The 23,559-nt window shown below is 39.7% G+C and overlaps 1 protein-coding gene across 7 annotated transcripts in view; it reads left to right on the top strand.

The window, feature by feature from the left end:
• SCAPER (S-phase cyclin A associated protein in the ER) overlaps nt 1–23,559 on the top strand; it is a 215,008-nt gene that overhangs the window by 142,254 nt on the left and 49,195 nt on the right. For all 7 annotated transcript variants that reach the window (XR_011154270.1, XM_069026155.1, XM_069026153.1 and 4 more), the window contains 2 exons: nt 4,800–4,926; nt 21,579–21,694. Coding sequence is in view for 6 of the 7 variants with exons in the window: in XM_069026155.1 (XP_068882256.1) it covers nt 4,800–4,926; nt 21,579–21,694 (243 nt within the window). In the remaining variant the exon portion in view is untranslated. The remainder of the gene's footprint in view (nt 1–4,799; nt 4,927–21,578; nt 21,695–23,559) is intronic.

Here is a 23,559-nt window from a genome sequence, read left to right as displayed (position 1 = left end):
TTTATGCTTCCTTGCTTATGCCACATTTCTTTATCTACTCCTCTACCCCCAAACTGAGAGTGTCTTCATAAACAACCAGAACCATTTACGGAATGCAATTTCTTATCTGATTTTAGTTCTTAGTCATGTTGTCGGTTGTTACAGAAGAAAGACAGAACCCAGAATTAGTCTTTGGCAGGTAAAAAGCCTTTTTAGATCACCTTTAAGATTAGGCCACTTTAATATTATGAGACCACTGGTTTCCTGATGCAGCTGATAGACTGTTTCAGTGGTTCTTACTTAGTTTAAGGTTTGCAGATTTATAAAACCTTTTGCACTAAGGAATCACTGATCCAAGTGCTTTCTAAGCTCTACACTGGTACTCACTAATAGCAATAAGCAGATAGGCTTTATCCTGCTTTGATGGACACAATGTGTATCCCCTTTTCAGTGTCACAGGAGATTCATGACTGGGATTGTAAATGGCTCTAAGTAGTTCTTTCTTAGAAATGACTCTTAAAAGATGGCTGGGACAGTTGGGGCTTTTTTAGTAGGTGTTAAAAAAAATTGTGCGCATTAGGGAGTGGGGTGGGATAATTCCAAATATTGCCTTGTTTGGTAGGTATTTTGGTCTCTGAACTATTTTACGTGCTGACAGGAACATTCACGGCAATGACTGTGGACATTGTCACCTGGAGCAGCCAGCTGTTGCTCCCTGCCTCTCTCCACTGTGCATTTGCTGGTTGGTCCCTGGTGGCACTTAGGTAATTTTGTAAATGCTAGTGGACTCTTGGTGGGTTTTTAGTATTAATTCATATTCTCTGGGAACTGCTCTGAGTAATTATTTAGTGTCCAGTCTACTAGGATAACATGGCAAAACACGTGTCAGGTGTCCATTAGAGCATTCTCAGGTGTCCATCAGAGCACCTTTTTAAAAGGGAAGGAAAATATTTTCACGGAGTTAGAGGGTTATTTACATGTATTTAGTATCTTCTAATGCAGAGGCCATATATTTCAGTAGCAAATAAAATTCAGATAAACTTTAAAACAAGACAAATACCAGGTTTATGATTGGGCAGGCAGTGGATTTCCTCTTTGGAGAATGGCTAAAACATTCTCATGGAAATACAAATCAATGTATTCAGAAAGTAATATTTCTAGGAATTTTTCATTGTGTTTCAGATTTCTGTGTGAAGCACTCCAGAAGGTGTATGAAGCTGCAGATGGTTTCTGTCTGGCAGTGTTTGGGGCTGTGTCCAGCTGTGGAATGGTGTTTCCATGGCACACCCTGCAGCGGCCGGAGGATGCCCCATGTGCCAGGGCAACATGAATTGTAGTGCAGGAGTGGCACTGGGGGCACAGGGAAGATGCAGGGGCTGGAGGCTGCTCTCAGGGGATACAGCACGGCTCTGTCTGGGGCGGGGCAGGAAGTGGCACAGCTGCTCTCAATTCTCTCCAGCACGGGCAGCCTTGGGAAGAATCAGGGCTGTGTGTCCGGCTGGCACCCGGACGCCCTCACAGGGATGGCTGGGAGGAGAAACCACTCCTTCCATGAGGAACTGCCCAGCAGCCAGCACTCAGTGCAGTCACACTGATCTTTCTGTGGGGACATCAGTGTACAGCCAAGAAATTGGGTTAAATCTGGAAGTGATGGATACATCGATGCTACTATTTCAAGGCTTTTTTTTCTGGAGATGAAATGTGGTGTAGAAATATTAATGTTTTTTTTTCCTTTGGCCTATAAAATATATTAACCCTGCTAAAAATATTCAGCCCATCTTAAAAAGAAAAACCTTTGATATGAATATCTCTTGTTTTCCCATTTGCAGTGCAAAAAGATCAGATACTGCATTTGTATTTGCTGAACATACAATTTATTAGTTTACATTATGGTAATGTTCCAAGACCCATCAGTGCCTAATGTCCTTCTAATATTTCTTCTGCATTCTGAATTATCTGTTTGTGGGGAGTACTAAAACCTTAATAAATGAGATGTGAATAATTTTAGAGAAAAAGACATTAACTTCCTTTTTTGTCCTGCACAGTAAAGTTATAACTGAAACTTTACTGTTGTCATTCCCTGTATGGCTTAGTAAGCATTGGAGGAGTGAAAATTGGGGGACAGAAGGAAGACTAATTGTCTTGAAATGTTTGGATTTGGACTCAATGGTATTTCCAGAGTCACTGGATCAGGTGTGGATGCCATGTCCTGGTAATCCCCGGTGCATACCAAGAGCATGCAAGGAGTCCAGTATGTACAAAGAGCTCTCTCTTTCAAAATCCATTCATAGCAATGGCAAATTCTACATCCAAGCACAAGTCCTGTTGCACTGATTTCTAGTCCTTTGAAATAGTCCAGAAATTATTCTTATTTCCCTGACACGGCCAAGAAGTCAGTATGAAGGATATTTAAATAATTTCTCCAAGGTTCAGTTGGTGGGAAGAGGCAGTTTTTATTTCCCTTCTCCTCCCTGTGTGATCACTCAGCAGCCATTAACTGTTTTTGGCAGAAGACTCACCCTGCAGTAGGATATGAGGATGTAAGAGATAATTCTTTAATGTGGCAGAATTGGAAATTCCTTCTTCATACTGTATGATGCTGAACACACACTGAGAAAGTTTGAATTTTGTTAAAAGTGTACAGACAGACTTTTAGAAGAAATGGAAAGCTGGAAGCTTTTCCTTGGGACTTAGTGCTGTACAGCTTGTTTTTAAAGCGAGGACAGAAACTAACGTGATGTTTAACTTATGGAGCATCTTAATAGACTGAAGAAAAAGACACTTCTGTTAGTTCTGTTACCTGAAGGCTCAGTGTAATATGATTATGTTCTCTGAGTCCTTGTGAGTAGTGTTTTGATAAACCGTACACATTTTGTATGCCAGTGCCTGATGGAGATTAGGAAAGTGCCTTTCTTTAGCCTTTGTGGTTAATCCTGGTGGAATTCCATTCCTGTGATGTTAAATGAAGCAAATGGAAACCTGTCTTGCTGTCTTTTGTCAGATGAAGTTACAGTATAGTGTGGTGGGCTTTATATATGCTTTAATCATGGAATTTGAGTAGATATACCAAAGAAATAAAGTAGTTTTTGTTTAATGTGCTAGGATATTGCCAAGGCAATAGCCATTCTAAATCCCATTCAGTGAGAATACTCTGTTTCTGGACTGCAGCAGTTCCACTTCTCATTGGTCCTGTGGTCTTTTGATTTACTATCCAAGTCGTGCAGTTATTTGGGCTTTGGCTTTTAATTTTGTTTCCCATTTTAACTTGTGGCTTACTGAGGTAGACAGAGGTTTCCTCCAACCTCATTTTCCACAGAGGAAATAGCAGTGCAAAAAAATCTCATCAGGATGTAATCTCCTTTTATTTTTCTTGTCACAGAAAAATCCTGGTTGTATATTAGTCGGTTCAACTGACCAGATGATAAAAAGTCCAAGACTCAAAATTCTACAAATCATTTTTATTTATATTTCAAAAACATATATGTATCTTCAGCATGTCTTGAAAGCTATTAATGAAGCTCCTATTTTTTTCAAGGAGAAGACACAGAGTGCCTGTTTTCTCTTGATTAAGTAGAAAATCTCTATTCTTCCCCAAATTAATATTCTGATACTGGGGATTTTTGGTTTTGGGGTTTTCTTGATAGTGTGACTGTTGTGGTACATTCTCCAGCCATTCCATCTCCTATCTGACTTCTGGGACTTCTGTAATCTTTTCCAATGCTCTGTGGTCCCTTTGTGAATGCCTTCTGGCCCTTTTCCACTGATATCTCCTGTTTTATGATGAGCACTGTTACCCTTCCCCTCTCTTTTCCTTACTGTGGGCTTCTATGTGTAGGCTTCCAGTCACAGCAATGTCTCCCACTCCTCAGCTCAGTTACCAGCTTTGTCCCACTTCAGTGCAAATTGCTCAGTAGATGAAACCAAAGGTCCACCAAGGCCTGAGCTTTGTCGCTCAGAGCAGCCAGGAGGAGACACTGAGGCAGTGACAGCAAATCCATGGAAAGTATGGAATGACACTTTCTCCGACTTATCTCAATCTCCAGTTGAGGGACTCTGCCAGCACTTGTCTCCTCTGCCTTGCTGCTCCCACAGAGGTAGAAGTCTCCACCAGTCAAGGCACAGAAGGATAAACTCTGAGTGTGTTTTGAGTGCTGTATTTTAGACCTTGGGGTGAGAGAATTGTGCCCTGGCACTGTGTATTTCCCCTCACTGCCGAGCAGAAGAGCGCAGGTGAATAGCTTAGATGCAGACGTATAAAACTGAAATGAAACCTAACTTGTCTGTGTCTACATCGCTCCCACCTCTGCATTTTGGCTTCATTTCTGACCCTCGTTAATAAAATGCCCTTTCTGAGGTAGGCTGCAAAGCCATTGCTTTTCTCTTATTCAAATAACCCTGAAGAGCCATTTCTTTTATGATGCCTATAAGAAATCAGCCAAGTGGTCCTGCTGTTCCATTTCCCTTACTCAAGTAGGGTGAAACCATTTGAAAATGAGGATGGCAAAAACTAGCAGGATAAGCTGTGGCAGAGAAATAGGGAAATAACAGAAGCAAATGTAGCTAATAAAAAAGCACCTTTCTGACTGTACTGTTCACACTATATCTATGCTGTTTCCTTGAAAAAGTAGATAGTGAAGTGTCACAGACTCCAAGCTGACTGTATCTCCTTGGATGTTTAGCATCCTGTTCAGAATAGATTATAACATTTTGACATAAATTTTCATGATTCCTTCATTGTTAGCAGAGGTTCATTACAAAGATGTGAGTTAATAAGGGAGTTTTTGTTTTAACTACTCTTTGTTTTCTGTTTTCTATTGAAGGTTACAGCGATTAGCAAAAGACCTTCTCAAGCACCTCCAAATGCAGGATAGCTGTTCCTTGGGGAACAGCAAAGTTCCTGGTCTGGACAGGACTTTAGGAGAGATCTCTCGGATTCTGGAAAAAGAGGTATGGTAACTTATGATGGACTTATAAATTGTTTTGCGCTCAAGTCTCATCAGTTTGGATTTGGGAATGTTAAATATGAGCTATTGAAGAATAAATGACCTCTATGTAACAAGCAGTGTCTGTTATTATACTTTTCACTTTTCCCCCCTGTATTTTCATGAGGATTGTTTTTAGCTTGGTCATTTCAGTCATCTAGTTTGTAGTGCTTACCCACAAACAGCTTTTACAATAAGGGGCCAAGCCAATTAGCAGAGAAGAGAGGAAGGAATTGGATCCAGGTTTGCTGGAGCACCAATCTGTTGAGTTTTCCCAGAGTTTAACAAAGTCAGTGGGTCTTTGCTGGAGGAGGAAGGTATGATGTGCGTGTATATGGGATATTTCTAGGTTTTTAAGTTTTTCAAACTGATACGATTGTAGAGCATGTTTTGCTTTATGTTAAGTGTTGGATTTTTTTTTTTATTGATAGCACTGTGTTTGCGTCTTTTTTCCTATCTCCTCATGGTCAATCTGCTGCAACAATGTTTTGTGACTTGTAATGTGGTTTTTACTCCATTAGGACCACAGTATTTGAGTTTTCAGCTGGAACATTATGTTCTGTTCTCTCTTTAACCACTAGAAAATAGTTCTCTTTCTTATCTGTAATCAAGACATAATGAAAATTAGTTCTGGAAGAAACGAAATCGATGAAATCTGAGGGGGGGGTTGCATCATTGTGGTTCAGGGCTGATGTTTGTGACAATGAGAGCTCTGCTTGGTGCTTTTCACAGCTTGGTCGGTGTGAAGAACACAATTGTTAATGGCATATGCTTTTAAATACCAGAGGCTGCCTGGGATGCACAGGCTGCTCACGTATGTTCTCTTGATTCCTTGGAGCTAGCTGCTCATCAAGCTTAGAGTGTGTTTGAAAGAGCTGTGCCATTTTCAAATTTTTCAGTGTTTCCATTAATTATTGAAAAATTCATTTTTTTATTGATTTCAAGATACAGAAATCATGTTGTTGCATGACTACTATGAAAAGATAAATCTGTTTTGAAAGTTATCTAAATAATTCTTGGAAACTCTTTGAAAAGTGGAGTTGTATCCATCCTTTTACTAGTAAAGTTATTTGCTGAGATTTTTTAAAATGAGATGTGAATTGCAGCTAAGTGTTACTCATTAATTGTTCACAGGGTTTTGCTGGTTGTTGAGTCTGCAGTGGGGAATTAAAAACTAAATTTGATAGTATGAATAGACACGTGTTATTTTGTTGTTGATTTGGGGTTTCACCCCCAAAACATTACTCAATCACGGGAGAAGTATTTTTATATCTGAGTGTCCTGATCAATAAGGTCAAGAAAGATTGATTTCAGGAGCTGTTGCTGTGTTTACAGCACAGATCATACACGGTCATTTGTAGAAGGGGATGGGAATTCTCTTGTTAACTCGGGAGTCCAGAAATCAGCAGACACATCTTACATGTCAATGGGCACTGAAAAGAGTCCTGGTGCTGTCAGTCATGGACTGAGAGGAGGAGACTGACACTGTTAATTGAATTTCCCTGGAGAGCATGAAAATATACCCTAATGTGGGGGGAGGAATGAGGGAGTGGGAACCACACAAGCTGTCAGTGTGTGTGAGCTGATAACATTGATTTACCCTTGCTAATGGCCTGGCTTGAATAAAGAATTGCCCTGAGGGAGGACAGGGTTCACTACAGTAGATCCTTGCCACTTACTAGAAATTCTTCTTACTCAAAAGAAGTCCTGCAAAACTATTACAAAATACAGTTGATCCAAAACGCCTCTTTCCATTCATACTGTGAAACATTGGATTTTTCTTTTGTTAATGGTTTACACTGCCTGAAAAATTTATGTATACGGGCACACCAGGAAAAAAAAAAAGATTGGTTTTACAAATCATGAAATAAATTGCTGAGCTGGTGTTGGTAACAGTAAATAAGAAAAATATAGACCATTAAATTTCTCAACAGAAGGAAGGGTTATTCAGCTCATTAGAAATTCCATGACTGTGCTAAAACAGCGTGAAAGGGTGGGGTGTAATATTTATGCAAACTTGAATCGAAAAAAAAGCCACACACAAAAGATTTGCAGCCCTGTCTCAATGGGATTTGCCTCCAGGTACATCAAATCACACTAACAATTTCTGTTTGGACTTAACCTTCATCTGATGTGTTCCACAGTACTGAAAAAGGCTTTTTCTCACTTCTGAACCTCTTTCATAGTGTGAGAACATTCTAGGGTGTTGCATGCCTGCATGATTGTTGTGGTCACACTTGCTCTTGTTTCAGCCTTCCTGCTCTGCTGGACACAAAAACATTCTGCACTTGGGGCCAAGTGATTCCACCAGTACAGCAAGAAGTGCTTGTTTAATGCAAACTGAAAGGTTTATATATCCTCTAGATACTCAGATTTGAGAAATCTCTTTCAGGCAAAGATACATCTTAACCACCGTGTATTTTGGAGTCCTGTCTGTTTATTGCAGCACCCTACCTGCTCCTCCTTCACTGCTGCTTACTCCCCATGCAAAGTCTACGGCTTTCACTTTGAATCCAACGCATATTTTGGGTGCTAACAAATGAAAGAGATGTTGCTTTGCTTTGCTTCGCTTCAAGTGGTTGTTAGAGCTCCAGACACTTCTTGATATGCCCATAGTGGCTTGGGTGAAGCTCTACATAAAGTAGGAGCTTTGTGTCCAATGCTGGAGAAGGATTTGCAAAGAACAAGCAAATTGAAGCACCGGTTTTGAGGATCTGACTTGGAGTGTGGCCGTCAGCTGCATGAAACATGTCGTTCACGTGTCTTTAAACTAAATATGCATAAGAGGTACTCTAAAGTCATAAACCACCATGTGGTTGCAGTTTTAAACAGGCTTGTGCTCCTCAGGTCGTGTTGGTAGCAGGCAAGGAGCACAAATCCCGATGTTGTGTACACCTGGTGTGCTGACCCCCAGGTGTGTCCAACAGGTACTGCTGCTGCTTTGGATGTGCTCTTGATTATTGGAAGGCAGTCCTTGGGTTTGTGCATCTCATCCTTTCTGGCAGAAATCCTGGAAGGAAGCTATATTCACTTTCACCTCTGCTTTGTTTAAAAGTACATTAAGAAAACAAACACACACACAGAGCCATAACAGCGGAATGCGTGCAAGTGTTACCAGAAAGCCCTGGCCTGAGGTTGGCAGATGTCATATGGGACTCTTCAAGCTCTTAGTAAGATCTGATAACCCTCAGTTTAAGATCTCCTATGAATGGGCCTTTGATGCTAAAAGAAAAACTCGTGTAACCTCTTATAGAAGGCAGAGCTGATGTTTGAAGTGGCAGCACTAGAGCACTTTTCCTGCCATGATTTTCTTGATTTTAGGCGTGTTCATTCCTTGATGGACTAATTTTGCACATCCATCACCAAGGGCAGCTGTGTGTTTCAGATGTGCAAGGAATCCCAAATTAACTACTCAAGTCTGCCTTGAGCACTCACACAGAAATGTCCTGTAATAGGAAACTCTTAGGAACCAAGATATTGAGAGCTGTATGTCCCGTTAGTGTGACTGCAGCTACAGTTTTAACTTGCTTATGCTTATATCATCTATTTCCCTATTATGTAAAGAGGTGAGATTTACTGATTAAAAACTTGCTGATTAAAAAAATCTACTGATTAAAAAATGTCTACTGCGTAGACATTAGGCACTAAGCTGACTGAAGTACATACATTTCTGAGGTTGTGACCCTAACCTGGGTCAGAGGTTGCTGCCTCTTGGATGGTCACCCTTACACTTGCTGACAGGACATCCCTTCCCTAAAGTTCTTCCTAAAATTTGTTTATAGGGGGTTGGGTTTGCCTTCAGGTTTTAATATTCCTACTTTTAAATGTTAGAAGTGTTCTGTGTGGTTTTGGATAAGTCTGTGCTGGGCAGGGTTGGCAGACACTTATTCTGAGGAAGGTGCAGGATGCTGCCGTTTTAAGGATGGTGGCAGCAGCTGAGGGCAGTGGCCTTTTCACCTGGCTCAGCTGCAGCTAAAACACTGCAGTTAAATCACTCCAGTTAAATTTGTACAACACTTACATGTGACATCCAGACAAGCCCTTAATGTGTCTCTTGTCCATCTGGCTTGGAATATGGCACAGAGATTCAGTGGGATTCTGAGGGAACTTCATGATTTTTGGAATTTTAGGGCAACAATTAATCTGCTTAACTGGAAGTACTTTTATATGATGCTTCCTACTGATCACTAGTTTGAAAAAGATCTCTGCCACAACACAAGTGATAAGATTTCTTTAACTAAGTGGTTTGACTGAATGTCTTACAGCTCTGCTCCTGAAGAGAGGGCTGCAGCAGCAGGAGCAGGATACAGGTTTGATCCATGGGCCAGCTCAAACAGTACACCTGAAGCTCCCGTATCCTCACAAGGCACAAAGTCCTAACAAGATTTCACTGCTTCTGTTCATAAAACTTAGTATGATTTTGTATGGGTTTGAGGGTAGCTGCATCCCTGATCTCCTTCATGCTCTCTAGGTGCTCTAAAAATCTCAGTAAATAATAGTGAGTGCAAAATAAATTGTTAAAGTGTGGAATTAAAATGGAACCAGAAAATAAAAGAGGAGGCTTTTAATAAATTGGGCCACAGTACTTATAGTTACTTACCAGCTCTCTTCATGCAAATCTAGAAGTAGCTGCCTTTCAATAGGCTAAGTTTCAGTGTGGTTATTTACATTACTAATTCAGAATAATACCCTTACTGGAAACAGATTTCAGGGGGAAAATACACTTCCATAGAGAAGGTATCATTTTGTACCTGAAAAATGTGTGAATATGAGCTAGTAATTGACTGCAGTGGTTTAATCCTTTTCCTAAAGAAAAGGGTCTCAACGCTCATGATCTCTAAAACATGCTCTCTCAGTGACCATTAATGGTTTGTTTTGTGTCAGGCAATGTTTTTGGGTTTGGGCTTTTTAGAGAGATTTTTCAGCCTCCTGTTTGAGCAGTGTGATGTCAGTTATTTACATTTCAGTAAAATGTTTGTCGTAGCTTTCAAATACATGGGGACTGTAGACAGACAGTGTTTATCCCATTGTAAAGACTGTCAGAAATGGCTGGCTCTAACAACACACTCAGGCCCTGTATTTATGTTCTATTCTCTAAACTGTCAGGCCCATTGGGGATGGTGACCATGGCCAGGGTGAAGAGGGACAACCCTCCCAATAATACAAACTCTTCATCATCAGAAACAGAAACAATAAAATTAAAAACTTTTGAAGAACTAATGTATGGAATAAAAACGGTGTAAATGGAACATGTGTAAGCTTTTGTGCCGTTCATTATAACTTTCTTCAAATATCTCTACAGAGATTGAAAGTTGCCCTGTGTATATGTATATAAATATATATATATGACATATATATACAGACAAAATAGACTTTAGAAGCAAATACTCTGTTATAAAGACTCAGTATTGTTGTTTATAGCATATTTAGGAATACAGTGAGAATTGTGATTCCCAGACTCTTGCACATGTAATTTTGGTGCTGCAGATATTTGCACCCAAGTAACTGTGTGTTCCTAGTGTAGCAGAGTGGTGTGGCCATGAAAGGGAGAATTGCCAGCTTATCTGTCACCATGTTATGTAAGTCAAAAAAAGCATCCCAGGGCATTATGTATGAAAAAGAGTGAAAATTACTATTGTAGTGAATTTACCTAAATCATGAAGCAGTGGCTTTACCCACATTGTATGTGTTTTGTGATCTTACCGGGTCTCCACTAGAGGACACCACTGGCAGAAACAACCGCTGTCCTTTGAGTTCTTACAAGTAATAAATCTATTTAGAAGTAGAATTTCTTTCTGACAACAGGTTCAGACACCAATGTGCTTGGAAATTACACAACTCTTTCTCCTTCTAAGATGCTTACAGCAGCCTGTCTCCTGGTGTGGGTGCATAGAGACTTACCTGGATAATCACAGTGTATCCTGACAAGACTTACATGTGCAGTCACACAGAGAATTCTGCAGAAAAAGTAGAAGTACACATATGCACAGTATTAATTTAAAAAGGAAGTAGCCACATGCCCACAGTTCAAGGGGTATATTGATGAGCCAGGGTTGTTGGTGCTATCTCCACTTGGCAGGGGTTTCTGAGCACGTTGGGGTGTCTGTCTGCAGCGCTGGAGCAGCTCTGCAGCTGGGCTGCAGTGCAGCCCTGGCAGGGCACCAGCAACAGGGCTGAGCTCTGCCGCAGCTGGCAAGGCACATCCATAGCTGGGGATGAAACCAACTGGAAAGGCTCCCAAGCCTGCTCCCTTTCCACCTCGCCCTTGTGACACCTCAGTGGGACCCTTTGGAGCTCTTGGTACTGTCATGGTGCAACCTCTGCTGTTCTCTTACATGATGTGTGTCTTCTGGCTCTTGACCAGGTGAGCATTTTCATGCACAGTGCACTGGTTTACACCAAAAAGCCATCTTTTATATCAGGCAGTGGGCATTTCCCAGCCAAAGTTTTAAAAAACAAAATAAATACTCACATACCACCTTAACTGTCCTTTCATCCTTATGGGTTTTGTTCTGTGTGAAAGTAATTGCTACTCTTACTTGTTATAATGAGAAGTTAAAACTTTAAGGTTCATTTTAGCTAAACATATGATGTATTTCTACGCAAATAGTGGATTCATATTTTAATCCATCCATTAATTTTTCAACTTGGGATACTCCTGCAGTAGCCAGTTCCAAACCTACAGTGATGCCACATTAGGGGAAGTCATTAATCAAATGTACAGCTGAATTATAACAGTTTAAAAACAATTTAAAGTTCAAAATCCAAACTTTAGGATGGGTATTGAATTACAAAACATAAAAATAAGTTTTAAAACTTAAAAATAATTTTTTTAAAAAAGTAAAAAACTAATAAGTTTTTTTCTTTAACTAAAAAATAAGTTTTACCAGCTAAAACTAGAATTCAGACCCTTGGAACTTTGTATATTGCCACTGAAAATCTAATAATTTTGCCAACACAGAAAGTAACAAAAGGAATTCTGTATTTATGCTTCCTTTGTTGCAAGTGTCAAGTACAGAACCTGATTCAGAGCATGAGCTCTAGAAAGGATAAAGCAGATATAACTGGTGGAAAAGATGAGATGTAAGTAACCCTCCTCAAAATTAATTCACTTCCTTAAAGCCTATAACAGTGAGAATCAGAGAGTTTTAGTGTATAGGTGGTCAGCACTGAGTGCCAGTGATGCACGGTGCCACTAAAACACAGCTTGAAGAAGGTTCAGCAGTGTTCAAAGCCTGGACTATCAGTATTGTCCTGTAACTACCAGTTTATCTGCAGGTGGTCCAAGCTGCTGTTGGTACTAGAAACATCCCCTTCTCTAGCAACAGCAGCAGCAGATTTGATAGTCCCAGCACAGAGGCTGTGGGCAAACACAGGAGGAGCTCTTTGTACAGCATTGCTCACCCAAACAGCCTTTCCCTATCACTGCCTGGAAGAAGTCAACAGGTCAGGTTTGTGTTGTGTGCTGCAGGTTGGGCAAGGCAGCTTTAGCTCACCAATAATTCGTTTGCCCAGACTTTCTGTAATCTGTGGATTAACCTTTTCCCCAAGATGAACATATAAATAGGAACTTGTTACTAGAGGTCAGTCACAGAATATTTTTTAACTTGTTTGCTGGAAATGGTATTAAAAGGCAAGTTCAGTTCACAGATAAGCTCTGCAGTGTTCTTATTCCAAGATTATTGGGAGGTTAATTTATGTGCACAGAAACTACATGGGTGTAGTTGAAAACTGCTGTGGGATGTAATTAAATGCTGTCAGCTTCCAGTGTTGTACTAATTGTGGCTTTTTGCTGTCAGATCAGGCTTCTACGTCAGTTTAGAACTAATACATCATATCAGAATGGATATAATGGATATTTATACATTCCAGGGTTCCAGCAAAGTTCCTTCACTACAAGACAGGAGATATGTTTTAGTGTCATTAAAGCCCAGGCACTGATTTCTCAGTGATGAGAACTTTCTACCCAGACACATTTCTGCCAATAGCAGATCCCAGTTTAGAAATCACAATAAAGTAATGATTATTATGGTTTCTAAAGAAATTTTTGTTTATTTTGGTCTGATGGTATATATATACACACACATATTTTCTTTGAAGTATTTTCAAAATTCCACAGTGATTTGAGACCATCACTTCTGACTGAAGAACGTATCAGCCAGGGGCCTTCATAGTCCGTTCTGATGTTTGCAGTACCTCACAAATCCACACTGTTCCTGTGCCCCACAGTCTTTTGTGGCTGTTGTGTAGATGAGCTGATGGGAAAATGGTCCAAGAGGTTACAAGAGAGCACCCAAGGCAATCAGGGTGAAAGCTGTATTTAGAATTCAAGTGCCCTTGACTTCATGACAGGTCTTTAAACAGCCACTGCTCCCTCTCCTTATGTCCTCTCCCACATAATTTTAATATCTTCAGTTTGTCTTGATTGCACTGGTTTCCATAGTTTAGGTTCAGCAGAAATCAGCTGCTTTCTAGTGGCTGACAGCTCTCAGCAGTGACCGGTCAGATCCAGTGTTCAGAGAGACCCAACTTTCCTACTCACCGGGCAATTCGTTGTCCAGTAAATATTGAGAGGGAACAGGACAAGATCAAGTAATTGTGCTTTTTATTTACCTGTTTGGGAACTTTTATTTGTGGGATTAATCAGAAAAGGTCAAATTGGCCTCAGCTAATGGAGCCATCTGTGGAGATCTGGGAGCAGTTGTTCCTCATACTAAACCTCTATTGTTGCTTTCCTCCTTTAATTGATGCACTTACTAGATACCCTGTTATTTATAAATAGACCAAACCTTTATTTTTAACAAGCGCAAGTGCTGCAATGCTCAGTGCTGTCTCGGAATATCTATGAGGATAATTCTTGCTTTCCCAAGCAGTATTGTCTGTTTCCTGTTATGCTACTTGGCATGGGTGAAAGCAGCTGAACAGAGAGCATGGAATTCACTGGGATATCTTTACCTGTCTTTCCTTTATGGCTTTCACTGACTCTTGAGGCTTCACAATTAGAATTGTGAGGGTTCTGTCCTTGTCAACAGAAGTGCAATAGCGTGCCTCACTGTGACTTTACTGGTGAACTGAAAAGCCACTGTGGAACTCGGAAGGAGATTGTGTAAATAAGGCTCATCCTGTTCAATTAGATCACACAGTGAGTCAGTAAGGAGTCCTATTGAATTTGGTTTAACCTTACAATGTGGGCAGGTGTTTGCAAGCAGAAAAATGAACTAAGTATATGATGGCATAGACAGAAATTAGGTTTATGTGCACAGGATTTAGTGTTTTCAGGACAGGCCTAAGAATCAATTTCTTAGTATTGGTGTTGTCCCTAGGCCTGAACCAATTTTAGGTTGCTTGTCAATAGTAGACTTCCAGAGTGGATAGTTGAAAATGCCTCTTCTTTTATTTTTGATGGAGTTAAAAAATAAGGTGAGCTTCATGTTTATATTGCATTTGAATGCTGTATCAACTGCTTGCTTTTTCACCCTTTTTGTTCTTAGGTATTTGTCCTCCTCTGTGCTAAATACAGGCAATGGAGTTGCAGTTGGCATACCTTAGCTGTGGAGTGAAAAGCCAGTGTTACCCAGATGCCTCAGGTGCCAGAGGCACCTTTCCATGGGAGTGTACAAGTACTGAGCTCATGCATGGAGTGAAACACCTTCCCCAGGCCCCTTTCCTGCCAGCAGGTGCCAGGGAACCATCCTCTCCTACCTGAGGAAACACACAAACAGAGGAGCTGCCTATCTTTAAGGCTTCAAAATCACCTTTCAGCCGTCAGAATTCTCACTTTGCTGTGCCAGGACAAGGTGGGATGGAGCATTTCTCAAGGCCTTCTTTCTGGGGCTTTACCCCATAAGCAGTGCAGGAGGGGAATGGATATAAATACATGATAGATTTCCTTAATGTGAACTAATGCCTGCCTCCAATTCAAATGACACTGAGCCAGTTCAGGCACATGTTTTAATCCTAAACTAGTTTTCCATTGATATTCAATGGTTGAAATTTTATTGTGGGTGAATTCACTCATGTTTGAAAACCAGTTTGAGATTTTCAGATAGAGTGGGGGATTACTAAAACACTTAATTTCACTAAAGAGAAGTCTTGCAGGGAGTAAAATTGTCTATTTTAATAGAAAATGCTACTTTTTTGTACTCTCCAGTGATTTTCACGGTATAAAGTCTGGAGGACACATAGACATATGTGTCCATGGGTTTGTATGTGCATGTAGATATACTTGTGTATTTATTTAAAGGGAGAGGAAAGATTTAAAAAAAAAAGGTGGAGCCAGCCCAGTATTCAGTTGTCTGGTTTGTTTTTCTAAGGCAGCTTTGAACTGCATTTCTTAGCCCCTGGCATTTTAGATAGAATCTTCAAACAGTAGATAAAAGGAAAGAAAAAAATTCTTAAGATGGATTTCAACTATATTTTACTAATTAGTTAATATTTCTTCCATCAGTGAACAGTTTAGAATAGAGTTGCACAAGTGTGTTCTTTCAGAAATAGAAGTCAGCATGTTTCAAAGTATTTGGGTTCCATTCAGAAATAATTTCTTCTGAAATACTTTAGTTCCTGAGGTCTGTTCAAACAGGCTTTCCAGATCAGCTTCTGATTCGGACATTCTGCAGGACCAGCAGAAAACATTCTTTAGGTTGATGAAGGAAAAATCATTTTCTAAATTTCCTTTTTAGTCTACATGAAAATATTTATTTTGGAGGTTTGTCTTTGAGGGAGGATCTACAGCAGAGTATTTCACTTAGTTCAAAAATATTTCAAATAGTCAAAATGTGCTAAAGTCACATAGAGCAGAGATAGCAAAGCTGGCATTAATTCATTTGAGCTGTTAAAGCTCAGCATTATTTCTAATTCTGCTCTACTTATTAACTAATAGTAATACTTTAACAGGAGAAATGTATGGAAGTGAGTACTTTGGTCCAGGACACTGGATTTCACCCAATAACTCTTGCACCAAATTAATAAATTATGATTTAACTAGGATCATAGTTTTCTAGGAGATAATCAGGTTTGATTTAAAAACTTTAAATTATCGAGAGTCAACTATATATGCTAAGTATATTATGCTTATCATTAATTACTCTTGGCATTAAAAAAACCCCATTTTATTCTTACCTGAATTCATTCTGTTTCAGCTTCCAAATATTAGCTGTTCCTGTGCATTATCAGAAATCTTCTTCCCATTCAGGTCCTTCCACACCGTCATCCCATCATATTTTTGCTTTCCTCAGCATAAACTAAGTTACACTTCTGTTGTGCTTCCTGGTGAGGCAGATTTCTCTGACCTCTTCTCTTCTACAAGTGTTGCAGTTTGCCAGTGCCCTGTGTAGAGAGAGGGGAGCAGCAGTGCAGGACAGGTTTTGGTCCCACTTCTGTCCTGGAATATTGAACACACAATCCAAAAGCTGTTGCAAAGCGGTGCTGGCTTTATTTCATTCTGTCTTTCTGTATTGCCCACTGACTTGTATAAATTCAGCAGCAATCTTGCCCCGGTTTGGTTTTATTTCTGAAGCACACAGTTCAAATTATGCGACTGCTTTAATGAGTGCAACAAAAGCCAGCCAAGTACCAGCACAGGCCAGTTGGCCTTTTCATGTGTTTCTTTGTTGGCCACCTTGGGTAGGATGAGGCATACATGTAAATCACTCTTCTTGAGCTGTGTGTATTTTTCTGTACCAAATGTCAGATAATGAGATGAAAACATTATATTGAACTTTCTATTTAGTCTGCTCATTTTCAAATTTGCCAAACATACTTGTGTCCTCGGGTAAGTGGTGCTTTGGAGGGTGCCACAGATGCCAAACCCTGATAAAATCTACCCTATCTTGTTAATGAACACACAAGCAGTTGTTCCCCATCTGCTGCCTCTGTCTGAAAGGTTAGGAAGCCCTTCCTTTTTGATCACAAAGGACATAATTATTGTCTGTAGAGGAGTCAAGTACAAAGACAGTCCATCCAGTCTGACCACTACTACACTGCAGGCCACCAAAGATTAACAGCTGCTTCTCCTTTGATTAGGTTAGGTAATAACAGTTACTTTAGTTAATAATTGGATGGATTCCCAGGCCATGTAATTCAGGTTTAGGCTGTCATTTTTTGCTGGCATGTAGCTGAGCTGTATTATTGGAACAGAGCCTGTAATCCTATTAGTCAGTTGTCACTCGAGCCATAGGAGAGAAGGGAAATTCAGATCCATTAAGGTGTTGTAACAGGTAGGTAAATAAGTTAACCATGGTTGCCCACTGTGCAGGGAGCTGTCTTATTGGGTTTTTTTTACGGGATTAATTTTAAGTTTCTCAGTATGTTTAATTCATTATTAATCCATAAAATGGTTACATGGTTTGTCTAATTTATCACTGTTTCTGGTTACTGTGCCACACATGCATTGATGTACACACACTTTCCACTAAGTTACTTGATGCATGCAGTGTTCTGCCTAAGTTAGTGGCTGTGTGCTTCAAATGACCAGCTTATAATGGTCCAGAGATTAAATCCCTGCTTACTGTCACATAAACTGGGTTGGCTTTCCTCCTGTACAAACAAGACCACTGCAGTTCACAACGATGGGCTTGGGAGGGATAAGGAAAACAGACTCTTGTCATGGATTGGTTTTCAGTGCTGTGTCTGCTGCTCTGAGGGACTGCATCTCTGTTTTTGTTTTTCTAATGTTTAAGACACATCTAGGTGGCATCCCCAAGGTTTTTGTGCCTCCTCATCTCTGTTAAAAATGCATAGATGACAGTAATAATAATTTTTTCCTACTTGTTCATTTGTCTCTGTTCTCCTGTGTCACCAGGTAACTTCAGAGCATAGAAATCCTTTTGTATTTAAAAATCAAATTGTTTAAAAATATTATTTGAATAGTTGTGAATTTCTGAAACAATGTATAAAAACATGTTTATATATTTTCTGTTGTTCAAGGAACATGAATCCCATGGTATTGATTGCAGAATAACCCTCCCAGTCTAAATGTGCAGCCACTCAAAGAACTGTTCCTACAGTGAAATTATGAAACAGGTTTCATAAACAGGAGAGCTAATTCATTTGGGATACTAAGTTAGAAGTCTGGAGGCTTCTTTCAAGCAGCAAAAACATGCAATGCTGGTTTATGCTCTTCTCAAATAGGGATTTAGTATTTATTCCCTGTTGGATCTATCATTTTTCATAATCACATTATGCCTGATCTACTCAGAGCTTTGGGTGCCACCAGAGTAAAAGTTGCAGTTACCTGAAAAGGTCTTTCATTCTAACACAGGTTCAAATGGGGATCAATTTAAATAAGAATATTATGTGAGCAAGGGCTCTGAGTAACTGAGATTCCTCAGTCCACTTCTTTTGAATTTCTATTATAATACGTATCAGCTAATGTAAAGCTGATGACAGTATGTTCCAACATGGGAGATTTAATGCTGTATGTTCTTTATAGCAGCTCACCATTACAAGGTCTTGTCATGGGCAGCTGAGGGATAATTTCTTCTTCCAGTGTGTCCTCCTGTCCCACAGTGTTCACCCTGAAAATGTCAGCAGTGCAGTATTCAAGTGACTCTTCTGCTCCTTTGGGGACAGGGCATGTTTTCCTCTCAGCTCCCATGGGCTGCACTGGCCCAAGGCCAAGCCCCAGGAGCTGTGCCCTGATCCTGGGATTCCTGACAGCTGGACACTTAGGTGGGGACCAAGGTCGTTCACACATGCCAGATACCAGCAGCTACTTTGGCATCAACATTGCCTTCCAAGAAATGGGTTAGAAACCCTTGGAGTTCTCCATCTTAAAAGAATCACTGGAGATAAATATATTAAATGTTGTGCTAAAAGTCATGTATCCCTACATTGCAGTTTTACAGACCTCTCTGAGCACAGATAACAAATGCTGTCCTCATGTGTCTTCCCCATCTTTGCTGCTGGTTGCATCTTCATTTTACATGCTCTCCCATGCATATAGTTAGGGATTTCTTTTCATGGATAAGCATCAAAATGCTAATGAATTTTTATGAGTAATCTGGAAAGAGGAGTAGTAGGACATATGGCTAAATCATATAAAATCAGAAGAAATTCCAGGCTCCCTTCTGCTTGATAAAAAACTGTAGTAGTAACAGAATTTTAAAAAATGCACATGTGTATTTTGAGAAGTATACCTGCATTTTAGTTAAGTATTAGACAAAAGTGAACCAGGCACTCTTAAAAATGTCTGTCTATAAAAGAAGTGATGCTCCAGATTGAAATGGAAGGAGAGCACATCAGAAATTAAACAGCTTCAAAATGTTTATATATTTTTAAAATAGATATGGGACAACCTCCCCTCAGAATAGGGAGATGTTGCTTCTTTCAGTTTGGCTCTAGTGACTGATTTGGGATAGGGGGAAGTTCCTTTCAGGACACTTCATTACCAGGTATTTATGGAGAAAAGAGGAGTTCTGGGAAAAAAATCACAGATAAGAAAAGTTCACATGAAAAAATAGAAAAGAAAAGGTGGAGTTTAGCATTAAAGAGAACAGAGAGTTGAGAAACAAGCCAAGTAGGAAAAGGAAGCAGTGTACGAGTTCAAGAACGGAGTGATTGCTGAGGGGAGAAACAAAATGAATGCAATAAATCGGATGTAACTCAGAGTAATGGGATGAAATAGAGAAAGGGAATATTTGGTCTGAATGACAGGAAAGACTTCTTGCCACAAAAGCTAATAGGTTGTGGCATAATCTCCCTTGAGAAACAGGGAAAGTGAGAAGTGGCAAGACCTGGGTACATTTGGAACTGGAGGAGCAGTAACAAATAAATCAGCAGCATCACAGAAAGGCTGCCCTCATTGCTGTGCTGCACAGCCACACTCCCAAGCTCCTCGTGTGCCTCCTGCTCTGCACTGCTCAGGGTGTGCCCATTCCCAAGGCAAAGGCACACTGGGACTAACAAAATCTCTTTTTTCACCTGAGAAGTTTTAAGCTGAAGCGAGCAGGGAAAGGTTAGAAAGGCCCTGGGCTCTGTCTGGGGGTGCTGCAGCACGGGGGGAGCAGGGGAGGAGGAGGTTTGAGAGCTATGGCTGTGAGCCAAGGTGCTCAAATAAAGTCAATAATGATGATTTATGGCAGGACTGTTTCTTTGCTGTTTGGGTCTTTTCTTTATGGCTCTACCAGGAGTTGGTAGAAAGTGTTATTGGGAGCCAAGGGAGCTTAAGGGGGCAGGGTTTTGAGATTTTTTTTAGATGGTAGGAAGAGGAAGCAGAGGAAGAATATATGAGTAAAACACAAAAATAACTGCAGTTAAGGCACACTTACTGGCCTCACTGGGCTAAAATTAACTGCTAGAAATTATACTTATCAGCTAGCCTGTAGGAAATCACTGGTTGATTTTCTTAACTGCTTGGTAAGTTGGCACACAGATTTCCACTCATTTGAGGCTAGTTATTCCTTGGAAGGTAAACCTTTTGGTTGTCTAAAAATCTAAATGCAGTTCGTATTAATTGTGGAAAATGCTTCCTTTTTGAATATCTGACTTCTGTGAGCAGTTTTTCTGTAGCTTGTAAATCAAATACAATATAGCTGTTTGCTCAAATGAAACTTAATGGAGAGAAAGTTGCATGATTTAAATAAAAAGTAAGATATGTACTTCTGTGTGTAATGTCTGATCTCACAGGGAAAAATGTTGTCCCTCTAAATCATATTACAGCTGTTTAATTATTCTTGTAGTTGTTCAAATAAGGATTTTATTGTCAGAGTCACTAGGAGTTTTTTCTGTTATGGAGTCTGTTACAATAGAATATATTCTTTACAGACTAACAATAATCATGTTTATAGAGGATGTCCCATTTTTTCCCCATGTGTGAAGTGCTTGCAACACTGGGGGGAAAAAAGAAGAAATTCTTTCTTATTAACCAGAATATTATTATCATCATCATCATTGACAAAATCAAGATGATCAAATACAAACTGCCAATAAAAACTATACAAAATTAGTAGCTTAGAAGTAGAGAAGAAGATTTTACTTGCTTTAATGTAAACAGAGGAAATTAAACCAATTTTGCAGGAAAGGAAAAGAGTGCAAGTTCTAAAATAGTGGATCTGCTGCAGCAAACCCCAGTCATTTGCAAACTGTGATAATAATGATAGGATGGTATTTAAGTGTAAAATTGTATGTGCAAGTTCCAAGTGGACACCTAGGAAAAGGGATCTGCCTGAGCTATTCTATGCTTATTTACAAACCAAGCCTGGAGATTGTCTCCTGTTGGAAAAGTTTGTAAAAATGACGAAGTACCCATCTAGAAATTGTCTGTATTTTTTAAATCATACAGTAAAAGCAGTATAGCTACAAAGATAATAGCAACAGATAAAGGTGAACTTTATTAAAATCCCTATAACTGTATGTCATTACAGAAAATACGGTATTCAAGTGTATTGCCTGTGTAGTACTTGATATGTATATATGATAATTGAAAAAAATAACACCTGAGAGTTTCAACTCATCCTTGTGCATGGGCAGTGAAATGCTCTTTTTCAAAGATGTTCAATATGATAAATAAGTGCATTAAGGACTTTCTACATTGACAGAATCCACAACTGTCAGATGTACCCTTTATGTAGACAGTTTTTAAATTTCTGTTGGTTCTCTCCTGTGTTTGTGTTTCTTTAGAACACAGCAGATAAAATTGCATTCCGGGCTGCAGGAGGACTGACTGCCCTTGAAAATGTTCTTCAAACAGTGACTTCTCCCACCAACCTGAATGCAGCTGCACGGGTTCCCTTTAAGTAAGTAGGATGGGTCCTTCACTTTCCACTTAGAGTCACTAGAACATTCATTTCATATCTGCTGCCTCACTGCTTCTTCTTCGCCTAGTCCCGTGTTGAACTTCGGAGAAAAAACCATGCTGTTCTCTATGCCATGGAAGGTGAAAGACATTTCCACTCACCCTCTGGTTTCCTAACTTGGTGATTTTTATTTTGAGCTATGATATATTTGAGTAGCAGCTAACTGTATAAAAAGAGAAAAGACAAAACATTTAACAGAGGAGGAGATATGTATCTTTTGAAGTTAGTCTGCAAAGATCTCTAATGGGAAGCAGGGGAATTTTTTAAAGTGTTGTAATTCACTGGAATCCATCTGCTTTTAAAATGAAATAGTTGTAAGATACTGCTAGCTGAAAGGGCTCCTACAAACAGGTAAATCAAAATTCTTGTGGATTAGAGAAATTCCTCTTTACAGAACATAAGAATGGAAGGGTTTAAATGTCTAATCCCTGAAAAGAAGGTGGTGACTAAGCAGAATTCCTGCAAAAACTGGTAACTCGAAAGCATGTTCTTTTCCCTAATGTCTTAAGTGTAGTTTTTATACAGTCAAGAGCACATAGGTGCTTTCAGAGCAGAGCTGGGCACGGTTTTAGTACAAGATGAACCAAACCCAGGATACCCTGGTGTGTACCATTGTCATGATTTGTTTGTAGATACTTTGTAATATTGATATAATTGTAATTTAGGCACTGCAGTGTGAGAGTTTGGATTAAAACTGACGGATAATATGTTATGGGACATGCATGTGAAGTGCTGGGAAAGAGCACTAAGGAAAAACCATTTTTTTAATATCTTGACTTCGCACTTCTAAGAGAATAAATAAAATCCCTGCTTTTGCAATTGTGCCAAATGCACTTGCTGCAAGTCCAGCCAGCTCCACTGGTGAGCAATTCTGAGTTGGGCCTATGGTGAGCAGGTCAGGGACAGCCTTGGGGCTTCTTCATTTGTACAGTCTCTAATTTTGAGTTATCTCATCAATGTGGAATAAGCTTCACAAGGGACAGGATTGCACTGTGTGCCCACATAAAACCTAGTTTAAATTGAGCTTTAAATTCTTAGAATGTGCACCTTCAATTCTTGTTCTTTCCTTTTAAGAATAGTCTTGTGCTTTAGCAGCCTTTGTTGAGAAGGTTTGAGAATATTGTGTTTACATTACTGAAAACATCGTGTTTGAAGTTTGTTAGGCAGTTTGAGGATGTATTAGTTCTCGAAAGAGTTTGTGTGCTGATAAATAAAGCCCCATGTCAGCCACATTTGCATAGCACAAATCACTTCCAAAGAGTTGATCAGAGTTCTCCTCTCTCTGACAGTCACTGTCTATCTCACACCCCTTTCAGACCAGTGGTCTCTCAGATTCCTGAGCCTGTTCATGACTGAATTATAAAAAGAGTTTTTGCATCTTTGAAAAGTTCTGTAAACATTGTTTTATTAACACAGGTTTTCCATTAGCCGTATTTCCAAAAGAAATAAGGGGGCAGAAGAGAGATTAATATAAACTGTTCTGACAACATTGTATGTTAAAAACATCTTCTGAAGAACTTTTCTCCATTCCTGAAATACAGCATTTTATTCAACTTCACAGCAAACTGCAGTCTCCACTTTGTAGGCATCTGGCAGTTGGGAAGTTATCCATCAGATTGCACGTAATTTGACACAGGATCCTGTACTCTAAAGCAAACTGCTCTTGCAGGGTTGGTCTACAAGAGTCTGACTGCTTGAGTCTGACTTAGAGAGTCTGGAGTCTGCTGGAAGTGGCCCAGGGAACTTGGTGTTGCTGCATGGGATGCAGAGCCTCCTCTGTTGGTATTTCTGTGGTCTTTTTGATG

Source organism: Aphelocoma coerulescens, chromosome 10 (genome assembly GCF_041296385.1).
Source record: "Aphelocoma coerulescens isolate FSJ_1873_10779 chromosome 10, UR_Acoe_1.0, whole genome shotgun sequence".
Classification (NCBI taxonomy): domain Eukaryota; kingdom Metazoa; phylum Chordata; class Aves; order Passeriformes; family Corvidae; genus Aphelocoma; species Aphelocoma coerulescens.
Note: the sequence above shows the minus strand (reverse complement) of the source record. Positions and strands in the feature narration are given on the sequence as shown.